This window comes from Gossypium raimondii, chromosome 5 (assembly GCF_025698545.1).
Source record: "Gossypium raimondii isolate GPD5lz chromosome 5, ASM2569854v1, whole genome shotgun sequence".
NCBI classification, from domain to species: Eukaryota; Viridiplantae; Streptophyta; class Magnoliopsida; order Malvales; family Malvaceae; genus Gossypium; species Gossypium raimondii.
In genome coordinates this window covers 53,223,600-53,237,920 of record NC_068569.1, presented here as the reverse complement: position 1 = coordinate 53,237,920, position 14,321 = coordinate 53,223,600, and the positions used below count along the sequence as shown (strand labels likewise).

The 14,321-nt window shown below is 29.5% G+C and overlaps 1 protein-coding gene across 1 annotated transcript; it reads right to left on the bottom strand.

Annotated features, from left to right (window-relative positions):
* Positions 1 to 359: 359 nt before the first annotated feature.
* On the bottom strand, positions 360 to 2,277 carry LOC105768356 (NAC domain-containing protein 72). The gene is made up of 3 exons (XM_012588247.2): positions 1,975 to 2,277; positions 1,609 to 1,877; positions 360 to 1,101 (listed from the first exon to the last, which is right to left on the bottom strand). Exons 1-3 carry the CDS (start codon positions 2,153 to 2,155, stop codon positions 523 to 525), a joined length of 1,029 nt encoding a protein of 342 aa, XP_012443701.1. The 5' UTR covers positions 2,156 to 2,277; the 3' UTR covers positions 360 to 522.
* Between the last annotated feature and the right edge of the window lie 12,044 nt (positions 2,278 to 14,321).

Here is a 14,321-nt window from a genome sequence, read left to right as displayed (position 1 = left end):
TATATGGTCAAATATACAAAACAAAATGCATAAGATAAAGGATTTCTTTTTTATTTTTGTTTTTATCTTCATAGATAAGACAAGGGTTACACAATAAAATATTTCCATTTGTTTTTGTTTGTGTTTATTTGACCATATTGTAAGTACAATATTAGATTTACTATCAAGGTAGGTGCCTCAAAAATTAATATGGTAAAATTTTTCAATTTTGACAAAACTAAAATTTAATTTTGTTGCAAATAATTGATCGATTGAATCTTAATTTAGTTAGCATCGTTATTATTATAATAAGTAAAAGAACATGAATTTAAATATATTTTACTTCTATTTAAAAGTTGAAAATAAATTACAAATGGAAATCGATTTTAAAGCTTATTAAATTTCAATGGATTTTCATTTATTACATTTCAAAAATAACAGCAATAGGTTAGCCCAAAGAAATCCAAACAATTATACAAAGTTTTGAAATCCTCTTCAATTCCATACCTCTTTCCCCCTCTCTCTCTTTTTTTTTTCAACTTTTTATTGCTTAAACACAAACCCACCCGACTGAGTCAGGTACCGGAATCCATACGGGTCAATTGAGTTAGAAAAGTTCTGGGTCATCAACCCACTAGAGTTCTGTTGAAAAAACCCTGAGTTATTAATTCGCTGAGTTCTGAGTCCACTCTGTACTTCCTCTTCCACCGAATTACCAGCTTTACTCATTGACATATCCATCTGGGTTAGCGTAGGCGGCATCGTGGGTATACACAGGTCATTATTTACATAACTTTGAATCCCCTGAGTCTGAGTTTGTCCACTGGGAACCAACTCAGGCACCGAGTTAAGCCCTGCAAGACTCGCCCAATCTAAATTCCCACTGCCCAGATTGTGAAACCCCGTTTTGTCATCGTTTTGAAGCGTCTTCAACGAGTTCATCCGAGGCAAAGCAAAATAACGATTGTCTAACTCGGGGAATGGCTCAAGCATATCGTCGAGTTGGGAAGAAGAAGAAGAAGTAGAGCCATTGTTACTATGCTCTTTGCTTGAAACACATGGTAATGATTTTTGAGCACTTGAATTCTTCTTGTAAATTCTACATAATACCCAATCATCCAACTACAACAAATAAATTAAATTAAATTAAATTAAAAAATATTCTACACATGACAATATCTTCTAAATTATTATTATTTATTAAAAATTTTAGGAAAACCCAAATTTATATATATAAATATTTAATATATTAAAAATAGTTTTTTTTAAAAAAAGGATGACATATGAAAAATTATAAAATTAAAAATTCATTAAAAACATTAAAATTTAAAAATTCATTCGATTCGATTTACTATGTTGATACACTTGATCAATAGTTGTGAAAAAAGATGGAGTTGAGTGGTTTCATTTTCCAAGAGCATATAATCAGAAACAGAGAGAAAGAAAAGAACCTCTCGTCCCGTGTATTAGAATTTTATTAGGTAGGTTGAGTAATCGGGTTGAATTCTGGATCGAATCCTGGGTCGAGTTGTAATTATTATATAATAATAATTATATATATATATATATGGTCGAATGATGTTGGAGGTATACGAGCTAAATGGTTTAGAAATAATGAAGTAAATTTACCTTGGAGCTACCACTTTTACGGGAAGTTTCCAACAATCTATATTCATGCATAATCCAATTCGTTTTAGTCCCTTTAGGTGCTTTTCCAACGTAAAAAACCAGAGCTTTCTTGATACCAACTTTTCGGCCATCGGTCGTGATAACTTTATCGGTTCCGGTAGCTTTCCAATACCCGGAACCGGCGACTCTATTGGGTCGTGACCCGTTCGGATACTTTCGATCTCTCGGACTAAAAAAATACCATTCTTTTTCACCAAATATAGCTTTACCTATGAAAAATAATAATATACATTGATTAGCCAAAGAAATAACATTTCATAATAAGCCAAACAGGAAAGAAAAGGTAAACCATTTGGTTGAACTTACTTGGTAAAACCCATGGATCAAATTTGTATAAATCAATTTCCGCAATGATTTGTAGAGAAAAATGATGCCCTGCAACCTTCCTGCATAAATATTGTACTAAAAGCTCTTCATCCGTCGGATAAAACCGAAACCCCGGTGGTAAGCTCAATTGAGCCAATGGATCAGTTTCCGGGACTACCATGTTTCAAAATTTTCTCGACAACCAAACAGAAAATTAAAGAGTAGTTTGTTTTAGCTAGAGAGAGAAATAGAATAAGAAAAATTAAAAAAATGTTTTTTTTTTCTTTCTATTTTCTATTAGAGTTTGGGGGATTGGAAAGGTATTTAAATAGAAGAGAAAATGGATAGTTATTAAAAAGTGAAGTGTGAGAAAGTACGGACGTCCTTGTCTCGTTGTTTTTTTTTCCCTAAATGCGACCCACTTTTATTTTTATCACCTCTGAAAGAATGCCACGTGCCTATCATCAAGCGGCCGACCTTATCCGTCCAAGAGGGTGCATGAACCATCACGAAAATTTACAAAAGTGAGTCATCGGTTCTAAGACACGTGTCCTTCTCCCATTTTATTTTGCTACACCCTCTAAATGCCCTGCAGCTAAAATTCATGAATTTTTTTTACTTTTTTTAATGTTATATTTCTATATTATTATTTTAACTTTTTTATTGAATTTGTGACCTTTTAATCGGATCATTAACTCAATTGTAAAAATTTCGAAATATGTTTTCTTTTAAATTATAAATAATTTTATTATATGATATTTTTGTATTTCATAATTTTATATTATTTTAAATAAAAATTAAAATCTAAAATCTAAAAATCGAACACGTGTTCGTTACATTAAAATATAAGTTTATTATCACTCCATTTATATTCATTATTAAAAAAATTAAAGGAAAATTTTTCACCCCTAGGTGAAACAAAATCTAGTTTATATAATACTTATTTATTTTTATATGTTAAAATGTATTTAAAATACTCTTCTATACTTATATAAAGAGTTTTGTTGAGTTGATGTAACGAGTTAACTCAATACCGATTCAATTAGAAAATTACTTAAAACTCTCTTTTAATAAAAGATTAAATATTAATATAATAATATTTTCATATTTTTAAAATTTTTATATAAAATATTTAAATAAAAATTAAAATATAATATTTGAAAATCAAACCCAAACCTAAGATATATTTAAATATAATCACTTTATTATTTCACTTATAACTCAATTATTAATATTTTTTTTCTTTCAGTTAGATTATGAATTTGATAAAATCTAATGTATATATTTAAAAGTAATAATTTGATCGATTTGAACTTAAGCCATGCAAATAATTCATCATTACATTATTAACCACCTTGACATAATATATAATTAATATATTATTTATTAAGCTTCGACTTAATCTATGTTATTCTCAATCGAGTTATCAATTTAGTTAGAAAATTATGAAAATAATCTTTCGTAATTAAAAAATTATATTATTTGAAGATTTTTAGTCTTCTTATTTTAACAAAAATTAATTAAGATATACATATGGTGAGATTTGAACTTGCACTAATTAAATTAAGAAAACTTTAAATTCACCACTCAACCAAAGCTTAATTTTAATGTATTTTTAAACATATTTGTTTCGATATACATAAATTATTATCTCCATCAGTTGTATATATTAATAATGTTGTTCACCGAGTTGGTGTTACAAGTTAACTCGACACTAACTCATAATTGATGACAAAACCATGATAAATAATGCAGTGCATTTAGTATTGTTTATCTTATGTATTTATATGTTTAAATTTTGTTTTACTCGTAATTTAATCTATTTTTATTTTAATATCGTATATATTTCATATGTTATTATAATTAATTTGTTTCAAACTATACTTTTCATTGTTTATTGTATTTTACGTTTAAACACACGTCTACATTTTAAATGCATGTTTTTTGTGTGTATATTCGTGTGATAGAATTTCTAATATTAGTAATTTGTATCAGTTATATTTTAAATTATTAAATGTTAGAAATATTGGACAACCATGCATCCAAATGTGAGAGTTAGGCAAGAATTTTTGTGACGAATACAAAGGGAGGAGAATGATATGAAAGAAGAGAGAAAAATGGTGGCTGGTTTTGTTTAGTGACACGTTTACTTGACTTTTTATTATGGTTTCTTTTTGTTATTTTATTGGGATTTTTAGGGTTTTCTTTCACTCAAGAACTTCTATGGATGGCTTGCAAGTTATCATGCATTACATGGGTTTGGACCATTTTGAATTGTTCTTAGCACATTTTAAAAAGAAATTTTGAGTGGTTTTTCAAAAGAGAACTAGATTCTTCTTAGCTTTTATTTTATTCAATTGTTTTAGATGCTTGTAAAACTGTAATGGTTCCATTCAACTTTTGAATCAACGAAACCCATGTATCAAAACAGGGTTAGATGTAATATTTTCATGGGTTTTATGCACTTTTAAGATTATGATTGCTCATCGTGTAATTGTTAGAAGAGATAATCATAAAAATTATTTTTTAGAATCTGTAAAATAAATATGAAGAATATATTTGGTTAATTGTTTAGACAAAAATCAAGTTAAAATTTGATTGTTTGACTTCACTTTCTAATAAATTTCCATTTTGGGTTTTATTTTATCTTTCTATTTGTCTTTCAAAAAAAATTTATGCGTGGAGACTTCTAGTTATGGAGAAAAGATATAGGTGAAGGCATGGCATAAGTGTTTGGTGGGTCAAAGGGGCACGTAAGGGAGGTTTAGCTCACATAAAGAAAGTGACATTTGGTGTTATGGGAGCAATGGGTTTTGACAAGTTCACTACAAAATTGATCTAAATCTAAAGCTTATGTTCACAAAATAATGATAACCAAAATGGCAAATTAGGTCTCTACTTTTTAGCAAGAATATCTTAAGTCAAATCAGATTGATTAAGCTTTTTATACATAATTAGTAGAATTTTTAATTTAATTTTCATTAAAAATTGGTCTAATTTTTATTTTAATATTCTATTATGTTGAAATTTGAGGTTTAATTTTGTACTTTAATTTGATATAATTTAGTGTCTTTATTTCTATAATATTATTAATATGTCTAAATTGATAACACTATTAATTGTTGTAGTTTGATGTGGAATTTGTTTTAAACAACCTTCTAAATTTATTATAAGTTAAATTTAGTTGATCGAGGATTTTCACATGACATTAATTATGTGGTTAACTAATAGTGAAAAATATTTCCTTATTTGCTTTAACCATAGTTATTAATGGTATTATTAATTTGGGTATATTTATAATGTTTTTTTAATTGGAACTAATAATATTTTAATAGTACTTTTCAAATATCCTAAAAAGTACTTTTCATATATATATATATATATATATATATAAATTGAGGGACAAATTTATATCAAAATAAAGTGGGATGAATATTAAATTTATACATGAACTTTGTTTTAATATGCAATTTGATACATGAGCTTTGTTTTGGTGCAATTATAAACATGAAACTTGAATTGTGATTCATATATATACAAGAAACTTTGATTTTGATTCAATTGTACACATTCAATTGTACACATTTAAAGAAATAAATATGTACATCTATTGTAATAGCTAGTTCGGCGTAGATCATACTGATATGCTGTTGGTGTATAAATGAGTAAGTCGGAGTAAAAAAGGGTGAATTATCAGTTAAAGTGTTTGGTTGGCGTGTTGCGTGAATTTAACAATATGCCTTTTTGGGGGACGCCTTGCTGGAATTAGCCATTTAGCGATCTTTAAGGTTTGGTGAACTCTAGGGTTTGGCGGACTCTTCTATGAAACGATCCGCCAACCCCAGATGTCCTAAGCGAACTTGTTAGTTCGCGGAGCGATAGAATTATTTTATGTGGAAACGATAGCTCGGTAAGTATCGTTAGAATTTAGTTGAGACCTAGTTGAAATTGAACTAGAGTACAACTCGATATGTTTAGGTAGTTGTATGACTTGTTTAGTTGGCTGCTTAAATGTACAAACAATATTTTACTACTCTGATTAGTGGTAATAGTTACGTTTGGTAAAAGATTAGATTTCAAATCTTGTTAGGCAAGCTTAGCCTCAGATTTCAAGGGTGATAGTGGGATTTCTGACCTTCCCACTAAGGCTTTTCCGCTGTTTGTGCTATAAAAAGATGTCTGTAACTAGCATGTTTCACTTTTGTTCCTCTCTATGTTTTTCCTTACGTCCCTAAGAAATTTCTTTTATCTTCACTAGAGGAGACGAGGAAGGTTTCCAGGAGCTTGTCAAAACTTCATTGATAAGTACCAGCTAACTGGTAATTTCTAGAAAACCCTTAGGTTGATGTAAAGGAAATTTACGTCTTTGTTTAGTGCATGCTTGATCAATTTTTAGTAGATAAAAGGGTCTGATGATTATGATTGTTTCTTATTTAGCTCAAAAAGCTAGTGAAGGTCCGAGAAATTGAGACAAAAGACCTATAGAGTAGATTCTGACTGAAGATTCTGGTGAGTTCTTTTTTGCTTCATTTGGGTTTGAAACTTTATGATATGTGGTTGTGTAAGGTAACTTGTCTCTGCTAGAGATGGGTCGATGTGGTGTGTATTAACATATGTGCAAGAAGTCAATGTTGTGTGTAAACATGGCCATGGTCGAGATAACACCCACCTTGTGTGTGAGCCAAATACTAGACTATTTGTGACATGTAAAAATGTGGAAAGAAACTTTATCTGTGATGCCTCCGGTAGGGCAGTTTTATTGGAAACTAGAATGGCATATCATGGCTCGACCTTGCGAGAGAACACGTGTTGAATTTAATAAGGACTACGAAAATAGATGTGATTATGACTGATATGCGATTTTGATTTCTGAAAAATGGGTTCGAGGGTGATACAAGTTGGGTTATAGGTAAACATACATGATTGAGAGAAGTATGTATAAGTTGGCGATATGTATCCTCCAGGGGCACTGTGTGTGTTGTTTTGATAAAGTGTTGTCGTAAAAAAATTGTACTAGCAACCTGGCGTAGTGTGTCAATAAAACTGAGTCTTGAACATGACTTCATTTTTGGGTTGGCTATATGGGTAACCTATTAAACATTATTTGTCTATCTAGAACTCACTAAGTTCAATTGAACTTATTTCGTTACCTTTTTTTCTCAGGTGATTGATTAGTAGAAGAATGTTTGTAGAAGGGGACTACGTCAGAGCTACATCTGCAAGTGAGTCACTTGTTAATTGTGTATCATGCATGGCTACCTTGGCGGGTGGCGCATAAACTTGTTTTGTAACCAATTTTTGTATTTCACTTTATGGTCTGTATTGTTCCATTTAAAAAAAGAAGAAGAGATTTTACCCTTATTATAAGAGCATACAACAAGCTTTATGGAATCGCCATTGATTGCAACGAATGATTAATAGACTGACTTTTATGACCCCTATTGTTTCGTTTACTTTAAAGACACGTTACCAATTTAGAGAAAGAAAAATGTTTTGAAATTTAAAAGAGAAATCTTTATAACTATTTTCTAAAAGAATTAAGTAACGCCAAAGGATCTAAGTCTGTCAGTAACGCTTCGGCCCTCGACGGCTATAGGGTGTTACATTTATTTTCATATTAGATTAATATAATAATTTGTGTATGCAATATATCAACCAAAAATGGTGTTAATTAGACAATGTTGTCAGTGACCTATCAAAATTGAATCAAATCAAAATTTCATATATAAAATCTCACAAAATTAAAGTTCATATATGACCAAAATTTATGTATGCAATATATTCCAATTAAAATAAACTGATTAAATTCCAAATTTCAGCATAGAATGAAATAATAATTAAACATACAAGTATTCGAAAATCTTTCAAGATTCATGCATTTTCCTCTAAAAGATTTATCAGAATTTTATCTGAATACGAATTCTACTAAGAGATTTAGTATAGAGATAAGAAATTATTGAATATCAAAATGTTGATTATTGTTAGTATTATTTTTAAAGCTTATTTGCCTTTTAAAAAAAGTAAAATGAAAATGAAATAGAAAACTTTCCATGGGTCAATTTTAGCATAAAGGAATTATCCTTATTTTTCTTATGCTAGAAAGCTAATTGTGATTGGAAGATGAGGCATTGGGGCACTAAAGGAAATTGGATTGAAAATTGAATTAATTTATGAATGAATCTAATTACACTACATCATTAAAAATTAAATAAAGTAAATTAATTTTAATTTTTTAAAAAAATTATTATATGCAATCAATCAATCTTTCAAAAATTCGGTAAAAGAATTGCATTTGTAGCTGTCATATGGTTTGAACATAATTGATGCCTTATTCTTATTTCTATAAACATGTAGAATGGAAAATGTGTTACTGAAAGGTACAAAGAATCAAAAGGGCTTCTTTTGAGTTCAAGTTGAAGTCCTTTATAAATAATTATTGATGACAAAGAAATAAAGAAAGTTTCTTCTTTTTGAGGTTTGGCAGCATACTATTTGGGTTGTAAAAATTCAATATAATTTTTTAAGATTTTGTTTTAAAAAGGGTCTCATTTCTTTTTCTTTTTGCCAAACAAGAGTTCAACAAATGGTATTTTGATTGGGCAATTTTACAGATTGCCTTCTTCAATTATTGTTTAGCACCTTCTTCTTTTTTTTTTCCCTTTGATGTTAGTTCACATGTTTGAAGAGAAAACTAAGTTTCAAATTATCTATTATATATATAAATAATTGAAATAATAATAAAATCTAAACTTTTTTTCTTTTTTCTGTAAAAGTGTCAAATAAAAGTTACAGAATTTTATAAATTTATTAAACCAGAAATTTATAGATTTGTATACAAATAGCTATATCTCTTTCTTTTAAAAAATCTATTGTCACCTAAAACATTTTTAATTGGGCTAAAATAGAATTTTTTTCCTTTTAGTTTGGCGAAAATGAGAAAGAAGAAAAAGGAAAGAAAAGGAAAAAGAAAGAAAGAAAGTATATTAGTGTATTTATATCATATTTTGACATACTGATAATTTATTATACATTTGTATCCCATTGGATAAATGAGACATAAATATTAAATATATTATTTAATTATTTTGTGACAATAACAAAAGTTGTTATTGTTGGTTGCATCATTAATTGCATTTAGATTGTTGTGCAACTTGTTATAAATGGTGGCATATTTTAGCAAAATTTCTAATCTTGATTTCCTTACAGGATTAGACATTACTAAATTATACATGCATTGCTACTATTCAAATTTAAACTCCTATTACATTCATTGACATATACACTAAATTAATCCTCAAGACGTGACCTCTGAGGGTGCCCTTTTATATGCATGATATAGTCACGATGCCCTTCGCATAGGACTTAGTAATGTTTGGTGTGATCTCTCCATACGATTCTCAAGTCTTTCCTTGACCCTACATTCAAGATAAAACGCACGTAAGTTCATATGAACCTAGTGAGAGTTTGTAATACAATGTTTAAAAATGACTAGAAGTTCAAAACAATAAATGAATGATACGCAAAATTTACCTCCCTGAATATTATAGGAGGTTTCGCAGTTAATCTAGCCACGACAACGCCCACATTTACTCCACAAGATAATTTGGCGATCTCTCAGGTTGAATCTAGTTTTCGTTTACTCTTACTATCGTCACCTTGTGTTCTTTAAGTTAATCGTTGGCGGCATATCCTTTGATCTAGCCATTACTGTGCTCTTCCAAATAACAATTTCTTATGGGACTTAACCTGGTCTAACTTCATCTTAGACTCCCATTTACCTTTCCTGGTTAGACTCCTTGAGATAACCATATATGTGTACATAAGGTTCGGTGACTACTTTTTCTATTGGCGGTCTTGCGATGGTCTTCGCCACATTGGCAGATCCTTACCTTGATCCGTTCATTTCACGCTGAATTAGACACATTTTACCCTATTACCCAGGGGTTAACTTCTTTTGACTTAGCCCTTGCATAGACCATTCCTAACATCCTTACTTTTTTTGTCTTGATTATATGATTTAGCAAGTGATAAACACTCCTCTTCTCTTACGGTCTCGTACTTGTAAGGTAGTCTCATAGGGCTTCTTTTACTTAGATCATTTAACATAAAGTCTTGATTAGCAGATAGTTTTTAACATACCATCTTTTATTTAGATTTCCTTTTTGGACCTCCTCATTTGATAGTTTTTGCGGATTTCCCTACGTTATGCAGTCTTGACAGATATCCCATTTTATTTGCAAACTCTGGCGAATTCTACCGATCCCGCAATTTTGACGGACAATCCCTTTAAGATGGTCATTGGCAGACTTCCCATTCTTTTGATGACCCCTTTATCAATAACTATTTATATATTCAAGTTCGATAAATCTTTCCGTAAACACTCAACCAAGGATGGTTCTACGCCGACTCTGGCGAACTCCTATTGACAAATATTTCCAAAAGAAATACCCTTCCCTTCCACTGATGCAGCATTTAGGACGCTTCTACCCATTCCTCTACTTTGGCTTTTTGGCGAATTAATCTATTTTAGCACATTTACTCATGCTTTCAGACATACCACAGTCATTTTGTCAACCTACTTGCCACGCGAGTCATACATAAATCTCCCTTTTTAAGCCCTAGGCTTCCTATTTGCTACCCTTGCAAGGACTCTATTTTTGCCATAAAGTGTGCTTGTTCACAATTGGATCATGTCATGACTTAACCATGGACCTTTGAATCCAAAGAATCATTCAACCTCTTTCAAGGTTTCACCCCAAAGGACCTAAATATTATTTACACAGTGTCGTCCCGAAAGACTTATATATCGTTTACACAATGTCACCCCGAAGGACCAATCAATAATCGTCGTTAAGGTGTTGCTCTATAGAGTCAATAGACCATCGCCACAATGTTGCGCCAGTATATATTTGAAATATATATGATAAATTTTATTAATTAATATAAAAATATAATTCTCACCACATAAAATTAACATTATATATATAGATGTATTAGCAATCATTTCATTCAAGAATCATTTAAATAATCATGGGAAAATAAGGCGTAATAATTTTTCTCTATCTTCTTAACCTTTGCCACATGAAGAAGTATTTTGATAAATTAGGTCACAAGCCAAAATTTTGGTTTAATTATTCTTTCGTCTCTATATTCTTTACACATTTAAAATTTAATTTCTTTATTTATAATTTTAAAAATTTAATCCTTTTACTTTGTTAAATTGGATTAAGTGACATTTTTAACTTAAAATGTTCTCATGACAAATATTATATATAAGTGAAAGACCAGATAAGCAAATAAGAATGTTAAATATGAATACGAGATATAAAGATTTTTCAGCATTGTTTAAGAGAAGTAGAGAGAAAGTTAAATGTTTTTTTTTTTACAAGGCTTTCACCCGACTTCAAACTAGCCTTATGAGCATTCCAATTTAATGAAATTCTTTATGGTATTATCCATTGGAATTTAATTATTGAATCAAACATGTAGAGATATTAAATTTCTGGAATTAAAAATAGAAAAATTAAATTTAAAATATACAAAAAGTATAGGGTTGGAAGCACGATTAGAATAATTTAGCCCCAGGTATTTGAATGGATATAATCAAATTAGCTTAAGCTAATTTGACTATGGACTATCTTCTGTAATCACCATATAATAGTAATTTAGAGATGGTCTATGTGGTCGACTATATCTACCCCTTTCAAATGGTTTAAGAATTATTTACTATTTTGGTCCAATCATGGCCATCATAGTAAATTGTTCCATGGAGTTAAGAAAGCTTGACGTTTTTTTCTTAATTGGAAAAAAGAGAGAAAAGTAAAATAAGAAAAATGAATGGAGAAATTTATAATTTAAATTTAGAAAGAGCTTTTTCAATAGATACAAATTTGAAAAAAAAAGGAGTTGAATGGAGAAATTTATGCATATAAAATCAATGACTAAAAAAAAAGTAAGTAAATTTTTTGAACAATTTTATTATAGGTTTTGACTATATCTGTTTTTTTTTGACATACTGCCAAGAACTACTCATAAACCCTCCCCAACCCATAAATAGGAGTATAATATGCTTCAGTGCACTCAACCCACATCCTCCTACATTAGCAACAATGTCTATGCCAATCGAGTTAAGACTCAATCGGCAAATATTAGTAATTTTTAACAATACAATTTTAATAAAAAAAACCGCGTTACTTAGGATTTGTTTAAGTTTTTTTTATCCTATTTTTATGCTTGAATTATTATTTTAGTCTTATTTTATCAAACAAAAATATTTTTAATAAGAACGTGACACATGGCACAATTTTTTATTGGACGTAAGTAATTTTTAATGGTAAAATGAGACGAAAATTATGGCTTAAGTAGGGGTGAAGTGAAAAATATTTTCCGGAGATCAGATTAGAATTATAATTTTATGAAAAAGCTAAAATGAAAATTTATTACTGTATTAGCGTAAAATTTTACAATTTCTTGAACGATTAAAAATATAACATTTCCATGTAGAATTGAATTTTAAAATTTGAGGGATAAATTACAATTTTACTATTAGATTAACATAAAATCTTATAATTTTAAAGAAATTAAAAGAAACAACTTCACATGGGGGAGACCCTTATCTATCCTCTAGCACTGTCACTAAATTTCACGTTGCTAAAGTGAAAACAAAATAAAAGTACTTGAAAACAATTATGTGTATTAACTTAAAAAAAGAAAACAATTTTCAATTTTCAACTTGGAAATGCTTTTCCTGGTAAATAAAATGTTTATTGTTGAAAAGTGAACCCAAAATCAGAGTTTGTGGGCATGAAGTTGAAACAAATTCAAACTGTGAGTCAACTGTATTGAATGGTAGATTTATTTTTTATTTTTATTTTCCAATAAAGAAAGGTAAATTCAACGCATTTTATAAATGTGGAAAATACATTAGACATGGTTTCAAAATTTCCTTCTCAATTGTGGAGGTTGAAGTCGAGTAATGACAAATCAGTCCACTGATTTTTCTTTTTTAATTTTAGTAAAGAGCATAGCAGCCCATATGTGATTTAAATAAGAATAATTAGGAAAAGAAAAAGGTAATGCAGCCCATGCACCGTCAAAAAACAGCAAAATATTTTTTTTCTTGCTAATTGTACTATAATTACTAATATAATTTGAATTTTGAACAAATTAATATTTTATAATACATATTTTTTTTACAACTTTGATTCAAACCTAGTTATTTTAAAGAAAATTGAACATCCAATCAATAGATATAATTTGGGATTCTTTAATAATAAATTTTAATCAATTAGAATATGGTTCAAAGGTAACAAAGTTGTTTAGAAATTTTGAAGTTTTAGTTCAAATTCTGTGTGAGATTCTTTTCCCCATTTATTGTGGTTTTTAGTGGTTTGTTCAAATATATACTTATTATTATATCTAGTTACTAATTCAATAGTTTTTTTTTTGAAATGATTGATTATATTGATGGTAAGTGTAACTTTTAAAACAAATAATTTTTTTCTACATAAACAATCATGATTTTAGGATTTAAATTGAAGGGAGATAATCTTATATCCAATAGCTAAATATTAGGTTATGGTTTTTGTTATAAGGAATCTCATCAAGCCAACCACTTTGATTAAGGAAGGATTTACCTATATAAAAGCTCCTCTAACTGAAGACTCTTGTATGCTTTCCATGTGGACTGTCATCATATCACACTAAAATTTACTCAAAAATTCTTCCTCTTATATTTAAGCCCATTGGCAATAAAGCTCCCACCAACTGTTTAAGATCTAATTAGGTCACATCCTATCACATCATAATAAAGCATTATAATCTAACTACTACACCTACATAGTAGGACACTTATTTAGAAGGATCTAGACCAAGCTCCTCCTCTATATAAACCTCATCCATCACTAAGAAGCTTACAAGCTACTATTCAACTATTGATACTTTACCGAAACCTTTCCAAAATTGTCCAAACCCTCTTAAACCATTAATAATGGTTCTTTGCACACCATGTGAACTGCCTCCAACACCACATTTTGTATCAACAATTGGCGTTGTCTATCGAAACTAAAGCAAAAAATCATGTCTCCAACCAATGATAACAACCCCAAAATGTAGAATCAAGACACCCCGATAGACTTTCAACAACAATACAACCTTGTCGCTTCTTCTATGTCATTCATTGTCTTTAACCAACATCAACAAGAAGACAAAGGGTACCAAACTAGGCCACCATACAACCAATATGGTTACTATGATGGTTACTCTTATATAACAACACTTATTATTTTGGTTACCACCAACTTTTTAAGCAAAACTACATGCATCCTCATCCCAAATATTACTTTCCC

Bases quoted from the DNA above. Each gene is read 5' to 3' on its own strand.
- LOC105768356 (XM_012588247.2), bottom strand. From the start codon at position 2,155: ATGGTAGTCCCGGAAACTGATCCATTGGCTCAATTGAGCTTACCACCG. The intron at 1,878-1,974 runs GTAAGTTCAACC...TATTTTTCATAG, and splicing joins TGATCCATGGGTTTTACCAA to GTAAAGCTATATTTGGTGAA. The intron at 1,102-1,608 runs GTAAATTTACTT...TATTTGTTGTAG, and splicing joins GTAAAAGTGGTAGCTCCAAG to TTGGATGATTGGGTATTATG.